Below are 13044 nucleotides of genomic sequence, written 5' to 3' on the forward strand. Positions count from 1 at the left end.
AAAAACAAAATTTCATCAAAAAATTTCGAAAAAAATCAAAAAAAAAAAAAGGGTTTTCTGTGTTTGGGGGTCCGCAGACCCCCCCGTACCTGCGTGTCGCAGGTGTCGCAGGGCTGTACCTGTACCCGCCGTCGCTCGCGCCTGTACCCGCCATCGCCGTGCACCTTGCTGCTTCGGCACCTCCCGCCGGTATCCCCTCGGTCGCCGCTGTTGTAGGTTCACCGCCCACTGGCAGCTCCCCCGCCACAGCCACAGCCCCTAGTCCACAGCCCGCAACTCCTCCCGCGCGCCTCGGCTCCCTCCGCCGCGCCACCGCGCGCCTCCCAACGCACCTCCCTGTCATGCCGACCCACGCCTCCAGTCTGCCGCGCCGCCGCCACCACCACCGGCACCCAGCCTCCCACCGGTACCTCGTCGCTGGTAGCTCCTGCCGACCCTCCGGCGGCCCTGCACTGCCACCACCTCCTCCGCCACGCGGACTGCCGACCCTGTCAGCAGCGAACTCGGCGAATCCACGCCCACCACGTGGCAGGAGGCCATTGGCCCGTGGACACATAACACTGCCACGTCAGATTTACGTACAGCCACATCATATTTTTCGGCCAACCAGATAGCGCCACGTCAGCAGTTCGTACTGTACGGATGCCCAGTCAGCAGGGAGGTGAAGTTTTTGCGACGGTCATACGGCCGTCAAATTTAACCCCACAGTTTGCTGACGTCATCATTTTTCAAAAATTTTGCAGGCCCCTCTCATTGAGCTTTTTGATTTTGCAGTTCAACTTCAAATAGCCATAACTTGCTCATTTTTGCTCCTTTTTGGGTGCAATTTTTTTTGAAATGGGCTAGAATTTCATGTACTTTCACCTGGTGGAATTATTTTCTGATTTTGATGGACAGATTTTTCAGAATTCTCAGTTTTTGGTGACTGTACCTGTCCAATCCCCGTTTCTGCAACTTCCAGGTCTTCGTTCGAGCTCATATGAACTCCTTTTTAGGTGCCGTTTTTTTTGAAAGTGCGTTATTTTTTGTCTACTCTCAGAATATGCTATCAGTTTGCAGCAATTGTGGGTAGAAATTGTACTTTCATCATATGGTCTTATTTGGCCAATTTGGCATTTGTATTGCATAGATCTATCTTCTAATCTTTTGCTTTGTAGTTCTCAGCCTATTGGGGCAGTTGTAAAACAAAATCAGAAGTCCACCTTGCCATTGTTTGCAAGTGGCCTATTGTACACGCACTACATATAAAGTGCCAAAATCATCATTTTGGGGGGGGGTACTTTGATTGAGTGAATTTGGGGGGGTGTCTCTTGTGCTTTTGTGCTCTTGTGTTCCTTCCTTTTTGCTACTATGGGTTCTTCTAAGTTTCCTCTCTTAACTCCTCATAATTATGCTACTTGGAAAATTGATGCATGGAGTAAACTTATGGAAAAAGGACTCACTCATTACATTGATGGAACTATTGTTGCTCCCGCTGATCCTAAGGTTGATCCAATTGGTCACTTGGATTAGCTCACTAAAAATATCATGGCAATTGGTACCTTAAGAAAGTATGTATCAAAGGATCTCATTTTTCATATTGATAAATGTACTCTAATCAAGGATGCTTGGCAAAAGTTTCAAGACCTGTATGGTCAAGTTGATGAGATTAGGGGATATCAAATTGATAGTGATCTCACCATGTTAGATCCCAAGAACTTTGATACTATACAAGATTATGTCACTAAGGCAAATGAGTTGAGGGCACAACTCAAAGATTGTGGCATTGATAAGAAGGATACTCAATTGATATTCAACTTGATAGGCAAGCTTCCACAAGAATATGCAGCATTTGTTTCTAGTTTCCAAACCCATAGGATGACAATGGGTTCAAGCTACACCAATGCCTACATTTGATGCTTTCAATGAAATGTTGATGATGGAACAAACTAAGTTGATAAGCATGGGCATTCTTAAGGCTTCTAAGTCTCAAGTATTAGTGGCAAATCAAGGGAACAAAGGAAATCAAGGAAAGGACAACTCAAACAAGAAGAAATGGCAATCAAAGCCTAAAGAAAAAGCACCATCTTCTCCACAAGAAGGAGATTCATCCTCTTCCAAGAGAGATAATTCACCAAAGAGGGAGAGACCTACTTGTGCTTATTGTAAAAAGATTGGTCATGAGGAGCATCGTTGCCATTCTAAGAAGATTGATGAGCTTACACATATCATCAAAAAGCATAACATTGATTTGCCTAAAGTCTACAAGAAGGATGATTCATCAACTTCCACTTCCTCACATTCAAAAGGAAAAGGGCAAGCATTCATGGCTTCTACAAGTGGGAAGACTCACTCTTTTGGAACAAGAAAAGGAAAAGCTCTATGTGCTACTATTAGTCATTATTCAGAGAGATGGCTTCTAGATTCAGGGGCTTCTCATCATATGGCATCTTCGCAGTCTATGTTCTCTACATTTGAGCCTTGCACCATGCCACAGATTTTGATGGGCAATCATACATACATGGATGTGATTGGGAAAGGATCTATTGACATTGGGGATAACTCCTTCAATGATGTGTTGTGTGTACCCCACTTGACAAACAATCTCCTTTCTATCTATCAAATCACACATGGTGCAACGAAGAGAGTTGTGGAGTTCACACCTAAGTCAGTTTTCATTAGAGACTTGGAGACTAGAGCTATCATTGCGACTGGGGTGGTTGATCATGCATCTCGGTTATACTCCTTTTCAGATTTTGTTGATGATGATGATTTCACATTTGATGATTCTATACATGATGATCACACTTCTTGTGATGGTTCAGATTTTGAGGAGAACTTTGGGCACTTGAACATAGGGATTCTCACATGTGACCCCATTCTTGAGCCTTGTATTTCATCTCCTCATATTGATATCACATCACCTATTGCACCTGATGATGCGGATAGTGCGACAGTTTTGCCTTCATGTGATTCAGTGCAACAAGATATTCATTGTCTTCCAGCTTCAGATTCATGGGATGATTACTTGACAGACATTGCAGGTTTATTTATGGAATCCTACATTGCAGATTTGGGAGACATCATTGATGACATTCATCTTCTCTTTGATGAAGGTGATCCTTCTTCGATTGTTGCGAGGGCACACTCTGACCCTCTTGTTCATTCTCTACATGATCATTCTTTCGAGGTTGACATGATTGTGGATACTTATGTACAGCAGTTGGAGGAGGTCTCTTTATTTTTCGAGGAGACATGTGAGTCTTTGGGACATGTTCTACATCCATCTCCACTAGATCTTGGAGTGCCTTTTTCAGCAGTGTGGCACAGTTTACCACCTTTGGAGGGGGTATCTTTCAGCATCAACATGGGGACACTTGAGCAGTTTTCAGAGATTCCTTTCATCATGAGTTTTCTTCATACATCTTCCCTTCATGATTGGGGAGTTCATGGATATACCTTTGGTTTTGTTTCTTCCTAATGGGAGGAATGTTGTTCGACGTTCGTGGAGCAGTTTCTTCATACATCGAGCTTCTATCATTGGTGCAGATTCCACATTGAGGGGGGGCTTCCTAGCTTCTCTTCTTCTCTCATATGGGGGGAACTTTTTCCTCACATGGGGTTTTGTCCTTCACATTCTTCTATGAGAGTTCTCTTGTATGTTTTTCATCTCTCTTTTGGGGGACGGTTTTTTCCCATTGGGTTTTTCTCTCTTTCCCCACTTTGTGAGAGTTTTCATTGCATTGGTTTGCATGCATTTGCATTTGTACATGGGTACCTAACATGGCCTCGTAGCCGGGACCCATCTTGCATTGCTTAGTTGCATTGTAGACTTAAGTGCATTCCCCTAAGTTGCACTTAAGGGGGGTGTTGGTGTAAATAATTATTCATCTTTGATATTATTACACTTACTTAAGTTTACTTAGGAAATGCATTTCATAGTAGTTTGGGTATGAGACACTTGGGTGTTTGTGCCACATTGGGATAGTGTGTGTAGGAGAAATTCCACCTTTTATTGTGTTGATCTTGTTGTTACACTCCACATTCAGTGGGTGATCCACCTCATGTGGACTATTATATTATTTCTCCTACCTACCCACACCTATTTCCTACCTACCCTTGTTTCTTATTGAGCCACATGTCATGTTTGTGTGCTCACATATCCCTAGCCTTGCCTATATAAGCAAGCTCATCTACATTGTATGTAATTTTGATATTATTGATCATTTTCTATTGATGAGAATATAGTTTATTCTTGTCCTATATTGTGTCTCTATTTTGTACATTTCATTGAGCTCTTGATCTTGACAAAATCTCACAATAAATTCGCAATCAAAAATCTTCAAGAATAATGTGGTTAAAATTGATCAAGCCCTTTTAGCTAGAAATGTCGCTCCATGCGCAATCTAAATTTTGAATTAACCTTTGAATGCTGGAGTATTTTCTATCTAACCCGCCTTACTTCTTTTGTATCACCTCATAATCCGTGTTCGGCTGTGCAGGGTAAATGCCTAAGTCGGCGGTAGAATCATCAAAGACGTCCGCTACAGCCGAGACATCGCGAGCATCCAAATCAGATATCCCGCGCAAGGTTGAAAGGATGAAGTATCAATATCAGAGAAGAGGATTGAGGGAGTCAAAAGTGCAGAGCGTCTGGGACAATGTCGGTGATACCGACCTTGGCCATATTGACATTCAAGACTTCAGGAATCGGGTCTTCTCACCTAACGCATATGGCAAGCCTAGACAGATGGTGGAAAGTGGCATCGCCCAAGCGGCAAGATTTCCTCCAGCAGTACAAAACTATGAGTTAGTGGTAGAGGTCGCCCGACACTATCAGCCAAATTCCAGATTGGTGCTCCTTGAGAACATGACCATCGCCAACTTCACTCTTGAGGCCATCGGCGACGCATTCGACATTCCTTTCTCAAACAATCCCACAGCCACAACTATAGATTAAGCACAGGGAGCGTATGACATGAATCCGGCCCGATGCAGAGCATTGATCAATGAAGAATGGTACAAAGAGAGTGACACATGTGAAGTGATTCTGGGAAACATGCAAGAACTAGGTAAGACCATCAACCGATCAATGGTTTCGGGATGGATAAACGACTTGACCGATGATGCAATCCAGCCGGACTGGGAAGAAAGATTGGGAACGGATAGGATTACCTATTCCGCTAAGGACTTGAGTTTTGTTAGTCAGTTCCATTCAGACATATTATGCTTTGAGCGTAATCGCTCCAGCTGGAAGGACGGTTTAAAGCACGTGGACCAGTATCTCGAAGGCATGCAATACAAAATTCGCCATCCTCCCATGCCTCCATTCAGTCTGCTTTTCCAGTTATGCATCAGGTTCCAGGAATACGTTCGTGAGGAACAAACAGCAGGTCGTGATCTATGGCGGGAATATTTGCATGGCGAAGATCAATTTCTAGAAAAGGAGTGTGAGACTGAAATAGAGAAAGTGATTTCTCAAAAGTGTTTTTTTCCCTCTAAATCTTAAAAGTGCACTTTTGCACCAAAAAGTGACATTTGACTTTTGGTCAACAAATGTAAAACTTTATTAATGCACCTTTTTGGATTATTTCAAATTGCTGTAATTATCCTTTTTTTGGGTAGTTATTGCCCATTTTGGGGTGGTTGTTGATATTTGCCTCCCATTTATGGGTATGGGCAGCCATGTTTTATGGATGAATCTGAGCCACTTGTTTAGATTAAATCTAGGCCATTCATCTTGTTTTGAAGCCTATTTAAGGGACATGTTTTCCCTCCTTTTGTAAGAAGTTCTTGGATTGTTGCAAAAAATCTGGCAAAATTTTACAGGAATTAATGCAAAGATTAAGACTGTTCTCAAGTTTCCTTGTGAGCGCATGGTCTTTTTCTTCACTTAATTTAGAAATCTTTCAGTTATGTTTATTTCTTTTACATAGCATTTTCAAGCAAGCATCTGATAGAATCCTTGCAGTCCACACCATTAGAGAACGGTTGATTGCCTTTCTTTCTGCATGGTTAATCTAGACCTTTCATGCTTAGTTCGGTTATTGAACACTCACTATGAATGTAAAAGTTCTAATGTTGTACTTGATAACATGAAAATCTTGTTTTCCTTTGAAGATTGCACTGGATTTATGCAAACATTGTGCTTAAGTAGCTGGTGATGTTTAATCTAGTTTCTTGGAGGTGTCTGTCTGCTTGGCTGAATTTGCTATCTTAGTTAGAATTTACATTTCATGTCTCTCTCTCTCCCTATCCTTCCCTCCTTCTTCCCCTTTTTTATCCAGAAAATCTGCAGTCCCATTAAAACAGTATCAACTTAACCGAAATGATTTGATAAAAGATTATAAAAGTTTCAGAGAACTTATCTATAAATTACCCATCCAACGTAAGTCCCCCTTGTGTTTCCAGCATAAACACATCAAGCCACTGAGAAATCTTGCAGTCAAGACCTGACAATCAAACCTTGAGGTCGTCCCCTTTGATCAAACCAAAAATAGCATTAGGGACTTCCTTATCTCAAGAGAGGATAGGATACTCAGCTGGTTATTCTATTTTGTGTTGGCCGTATGGAGTTTGCAGCAATGCAATTTCAGACACGTCAACACATTGGCCGGATAGAGTTGTAGCAATACGATTTTAGCCACGTCAACACCTCCAGAATAAACAACAGAATTATCTTTCCAATTGTAGCCATAGAACTTACAAAATGATTGGATGCACTGAAAAACTTCCCGATCGCAGATACAAAATGTACAAAAGGATTGGAAATCCACATACCAACAACAGATCTATTTGATATCTTCAGCAAACACCAATCAAAGTAGATTTTTCACCACGGTAGCTAGTCTTCTTCAAGAAGGATTTCATCCTCACAAAGACTAATATGGACCAAATCCAAATCTCCAGAACCTCACAGGGTAACAACAAAGAAATGAATAAACCCAACATGCTCAAACAATCCTCTCAATGCTCTTTTATAACTTTCTAAATGTCCCTTGGCCTTCCATTTCGTCTTGCCTTTTCATTTTCTTTTCTTTTATTTCTCTTTTGAATTAAAGGTGACTTTATTTGATTTCCCACTTAATATATTAAGTCACTTAAGTAATTATATAATATTATCCTTATGATGTACTTTTAAAAGGAATAATATTAAATAATTACATTAATGGCTTATTAAAAAATAAAACATGCTTTTAATTATTTAATTATATCTTAAGCCAAAAGGGGACATTACAAGTCCTCCCGCCCAAAATTTGCTTGTCCTAAAGAAATTACCACCAAGATCCCATACCAATCTTTGAGGCTGCCATGATCTTATGTTGAACTCATTGCCTAGTACCGTCATCTCTTGATTCCTTTGAAAAATCGTTTGAATGATCGTCTAAAAGGATTCAAAAAAGACATTCACAACCACTGTTGAATTCCCTAATAGACATTAATAGAATTTTATTTGATAGGGCCAAATCCACGTATGTTATAAGTTACAAAGTCCTCCTGGCAGCAAGAAAGCATCTTACTTACTGACTAATTTAAACTACCAACTTTTAAGCTTATCTCACATAAGATTTTCAAGCATCTAATTGAAAGAGTCATCTGGTGAGATGAGATCAACATCTATATAAGAAGTTATCAAAGGAAACTAGCCAAGGTAACCCATATCCACAATACCTCAGGTAACCCAAAGCTATGAAGTGCAATATACGTAAGTGATGATTATGTCTTTCCTCTCGGAAGTTCTTGTAAAATCAATATTGAAATCATCATATAATGCAATTTTAATGTTTTTGGGAATCCAATGAAATACTTATTTTAATTGTGTTCATCAATAAATATTTAAAAGGAATCCCAAAGATGAAAAGTACAGGCTAAAAGAAATGTCTTTCCCAATTAGTTAGAAGGGTCATTGAATGTTCAATTATCTTGATATACATATGAGCAGTCAATACCTACATATTTAAATTTACAACGATAGAAAAGAAGTCTAACTTAAAATAAGAAGGCAGTACGCATTATTTTATGTATAGGAAAACAACCAAGTAGCTTCACATGGGCGCACCTTTGGGAGCAGAATTACATCTTGCATTTGTCCTGTTATAGCAATAGCATCAGGCGGCAACTTATCAGAATTGGTAGATGAATTATTTAATAAACAGTCCTTAATTGCAATCTTTGCAGCCAACCACCAACTCTCTTGATCTTGCTCTGCACTGGCCTGCCATCCCCTGCCTTATGCCAAACACATAAATTGGATGACTGCTTTTTCTATGATTACAAAGAAGACTCAATTTGAGAACCACAAAGGGAAAAGAAAACAACCTATAGAGATCATGATTTACTCAAGATTATGTTTTCAAAGGCTTAAGTCCATCAAATCCATGCATTTTCTTTTTTGCTTATCTAGCTACAAACGCAATAAACTGAACAGTAGAGATCCATCACACAGTTGTAAACTAGTTTAAACAAAAGGTCCTTGTGGTGAAACAAGACACAGTGCAAATGCAAATGCAAACATCATGTAAAATTCCTTGCTAAATTTTTTTATAGTTTCCCATTTGGTGGTTTTTGGGTCATGTTACAACTTACAATAGTAATCAGTAAAGCAGTAGGATATTTCATGTCAATTCTACACAAGAAAAATATAGAACTTCTATATTCAAGAACTTGAAAAGTTTTAGGACCACTCAAGCAAAAAGCATTTTTTGAGGGATTCTCGTTGAGATAGAAAACAACGAAATCCTAGATATTGCTAATGCACAACTAATATGATAGAAATGGCATGACATGAATAAAACATCTAAGACCAGTATACAACTTCTTATGTTAAATCATATAAGCTGGCATAAAAGCAATGCAGTGTTTCTCCAATTTTCCAGGATGAGAGGATGTGGAGATGTGGTTCAACTAAAATTAGAGACTAAACAACTCAAGAACACAAGGATTGAATAGATTTAAACATAACTAGACAAAAACATGTTGGCAAATTAATTAAAAGAATCAGCACAAAGCCATGATTTCCAACTTCGAATAGACTTGCAATACAAAACTAGTAAATTTAGTAGAACCAATTTAATAATATTTCAGCACATATAACAAAACCATTCAGAAGTAACTAAAAGCAAGATACAATTAATAATTTCTATTGGGCAAATAACAAATTCTAGATTGACAATAACACTGAATGGTGATTTCAGCAATATGCAAGTATGAAAATTACCATTAAACCCTCCCACTAAGTGCAAAAAGGTAGTTATTTAATAAAAATTATTTGATCCACTAATTCTAATTTGACATATCAATTCAATTGATAAGTAAAATGTTACGATTATTCCTTTAAATCCCTTGTCCCTCACATGATGGCAAGCTATCTTTAGCACAAGTTAAAAATAGACTTCTAGAAAGCAGCTCTAGATGATTCTGATTTGATAATGTTTTCCTTTGTTTCAACAAATTTTGGCAAAACCTTTGATGAAACTCTAAAAATTCACTTTGACGTTCTGAAACCAAACATCTTCTCTATTCACTTACACATTGTTAAGCTTTTTGAAATTTTGATTATTCAATGAACACCCTACTTGAATATGAACACTCTTGTTCCCTCTTTTTTTAAATCAACTTCTCAGCTTGATCACTAAAACTGGACACTTTATCCTTCGTGCAACTTCATTGCTGAAAATGGACTTTTTATGACTTGAACCTCTGAAAACCATCGAAGTGATAACACAACTTGGCAACCAAATTACAAAACAAAGTAAAAAGGATCTCAATGCCAAGAAAAGAGCTACATTATATAGCAAAAGGGATCAATACTCACCAAATGGTATTTGACAACTATCCTTTTAGATCATAAAAGCTTTCCCTACAAATTAAAGAGAGCATTTCCTCACACATTGTTCTAGATTAATTTGTCCTTTTCCCCAAACAACATAGACACAACCTGGCAACCAAATTACAAAACATGGAAAAAAAAATCTAAAAGCCAAGAAAAGAGCTACATTACTAAGTTATCAAGTTCTTTTAAACCAATTCCCGTTCGCATGCCCAACTAGACCAAGCTCAAGTGTAGTTACAAGAGCACCTCAAGAGCAGTCAATGAGCATCCCAGACGACTTGGGTTCCCTGTGGGTACCGCAAGGTGGCTAGGACACTCCTTAGTCACTCTTGGGTTCTCCCAAAAAAACCCAGATGCTCCAACAAACACAGAAACATAACAAATGGGCCAAATCGCATAAAAAGGTGTTTATTTGCATTTTTTTTGTAAACTAAAACATGCCCCTTATTGTTTGTTCTTTAAAAAATACAACACTTAACACAAACTCACTCGCTAAGCCATTTTTGCATTTTGAAAGGTAGTTGGTTTTTTTCAAAGGAGAACAATTGCAAAGTGCAAAGGGGGTAAATATAGCTTGCACAAAGAAGAACTATTCATCTAAAGTAAGTATTTTAACTAATTATTTCAATTTATTAATGAAATTTTTTTTGTTTTTATAGAATTTTTCAAGTTCTAAAAAAATCAAGTTTTAAGATTTTTTTATAATGTTTTTTGGTGCTTGATTTGAACTTCTATTTGTTTATACATATTGTAGGGTTGCAATTTTTTTTAAATTTAAAATTTAATAATCTTCTATCATAGCAAATTGTAATCTATTTGGAATGGCCACTAGTTCAATTTCAGTGAGCATTGAGACAAATAAACAATTGTGGGGTTTTTATTCGGCACTATAATGATTGTGGAGTCCAATTTAAGAGCTCATATAGTTGAGTGAAAGCTCACTTATGAGCTATAAGTGGGCATGGAATTAGAATATGTGGAGGGCGAAATAAGGAGTTGCCAAAAGAAAAAATTAGGGCATTTATTAAAGAAGTTGATGTTAGTAGTGAGAGAAAAAAATTAAAATCTCATCCTTGGGTAAGAAAAACATCATTGAAGACACCTACATATTCCATAATGGCCTCCCAACATCCTTTCTTGAGACGTTATCTATCCAAGAAGAAGATCCCTCTCCTTCCCACAAAAGAGGCATGTTGATGGGTGTTTTATGACCACACCAAAACAGAATAAAATACCAAGGTATCTTATCCTCTCTTCAGCAAAATCTTGGGTATACTAAGATTGCGAAAGATCATACAAGTGACTCCAAGGTTCTTCTTTGTCAAGTCCTAACGTGTGGACAAGCTCAATGGTCATTGTGATATGCTAGTATCACAAAGTGACTTAACAAAGAAGAACCTTGGAGTCACTATTCAAAATCCAAGGAGAACTGCTAAGGAGAAATTGAACAAGATGAAATGCTATGAGCAAGTTACCACAACGGAAGAAGAATATGATGAGCAATTTGGGTTGGGGCTAGACCCTTTACAAAAGATTCAAAAGGAGCTAGCAGTTGAAACGCTTCGTGTTTTCAAATTTTCGTTTGAATCCAATTCTTACAATGTGCCCACTAAGGATTGGAATTTTGAGTTGCATGCGTCATATGCAAGTGGGATGATACATCACAAGCTTCGACCTCCTGATGAAGCGGTGGATGACACACAAGAATTCCCACCCACGCATAAGGACCACCAGGTTGTCTCTTTCCTTGCTCCTAAGTTTGAAATCTATGAATTTGATTACGAAAATTTAGGAAGAACAGCTTGTTTATGGATTAATCATGGTCCGGATGAATTGCCCCAGTTGCTAATCTTTCCTAAAGTTTTGCTTGAGTTTGAGATTTGTATTGTGAAAGATTACTTTTCCGAGTTTAAAGATGAATTTGCAAGGCTTCAAACCATGACTAATGACATGTTTCTCCTACACATCCTGAGAAATCATGTAAGGAGTTGTATATATTTAGGTCACGTACATATTGTTCGTTCGAAATTTGTGTTCTTGTTTAGAGTAGGTTTCCAATTTTTGTTCCTATTTAGTTTAGGTTTCCTTTGTGGGATACCATTTGTGAGAAAGGCATTGTTATCTTAAGCCCGCTCAAGCATTTGTACTTATGTTCAGTCCATTTCTTGGATAAATATTTATGAAATGCTTTGGAATCAGAGGTTGTTCTTTTCTGGTTTTATCATTTGGTTAGGACGTACTTGTGTCTTGACACCGATATCTTGTGATTACTATAATTTTACACAATCAATTGCTCTAACTCATTGAGGTTTCCTTAGGAGAAGTCGTGGCTAGTGAAAAATCCTAAATCTTGCTTCAGTGCCACTATAATTCTCAAACCCATTGTGAGGTTCATTGCTTATGAGCCAATTGTAGAATTGATGGAGAAAAAGAAAAGCAATATCAAAAGAAAGAAAAAGAGAAAAGAGGAATGAAAAGAAATATCAAAGTCATTGGCTTTGGGAATTTACGAATATCTCCACCAGGGCTATGGACGCCAGGCTGGCAAGTAGAGCAATGTTCGTGGGAATTATAGCGATAACCTCGTCGAGGCTATGGACACCTGACCAGCAACAAGGCAATGTCCAGGATGCTTTTGGAGTTAAGATAATTACACAACTCACTACGGTGGATTCTAAGAGCATTAATGGACTTATGAGCCGGAAGGAATTCAATTGCACACACTTGGGTAATCCAAGATTGAATGACTTGATCCAATCTGAGATTCTACTTCCTTTTTTAATATGTTTACTAGTAATATGATAGGTTGGATGGAATTTTCCAAATATTCTGAGTATGGATTAGGTTTTATCTTTAAAGTTTTCAACAACACTTATTCAAATTAGCGCTAGATTTTGTGACGTTTTCACACATCGTCCCATTACAAATGGGACCCCCTCTTTTTGCTGAATAAACCAAGTCTTTTGTGGTCAATATCATCTCCCAACCTAAGGAATGAGTTGTAAGGTTTTGTCGGTCTAGATTTTGATCTTTGAAAGTAAGGAAATGACTAAATAAGAAATAGATTATTAAGGAATATACAACCTAGACAGGATATAGTCTTAATATTGTCATCAAGTCGAGAATTAGGGTTTTGATGTATTCAGACATGCATTGTGCTTATTGCTTTATCCTTCAAACTTTGCATTTTGCTAACTATGAACTTGATTGATACTTGTACTTCACAACTTTTC

The 13044-nt window shown here is 38.3% G+C and overlaps 1 protein-coding gene across 9 annotated transcripts in view; it reads right to left on the bottom strand.

Moving 5' to 3' along the window:
* The window catches only part of LOC131038497 (uncharacterized), a 413595-nt gene that overhangs the window by 344980 nt on the left and 55571 nt on the right, over nt 1-13044 (bottom strand). For all 9 annotated transcript variants that reach the window (XM_057970943.2, XM_057970942.2, XM_057970938.2 and 6 more), the window contains exon 2: nt 8039-8204. In XM_057970943.2, the coding sequence (XP_057826926.2) occupies nt 8039-8204 (166 nt within the window). The remainder of the gene's footprint in view (nt 1-8038; nt 8205-13044) is intronic.

Source organism: Cryptomeria japonica, chromosome 10 (genome assembly GCF_030272615.1).
Source record: "Cryptomeria japonica chromosome 10, Sugi_1.0, whole genome shotgun sequence".
NCBI lineage: Eukaryota > Viridiplantae > Streptophyta > Pinopsida > Cupressales > Cupressaceae > Cryptomeria > Cryptomeria japonica.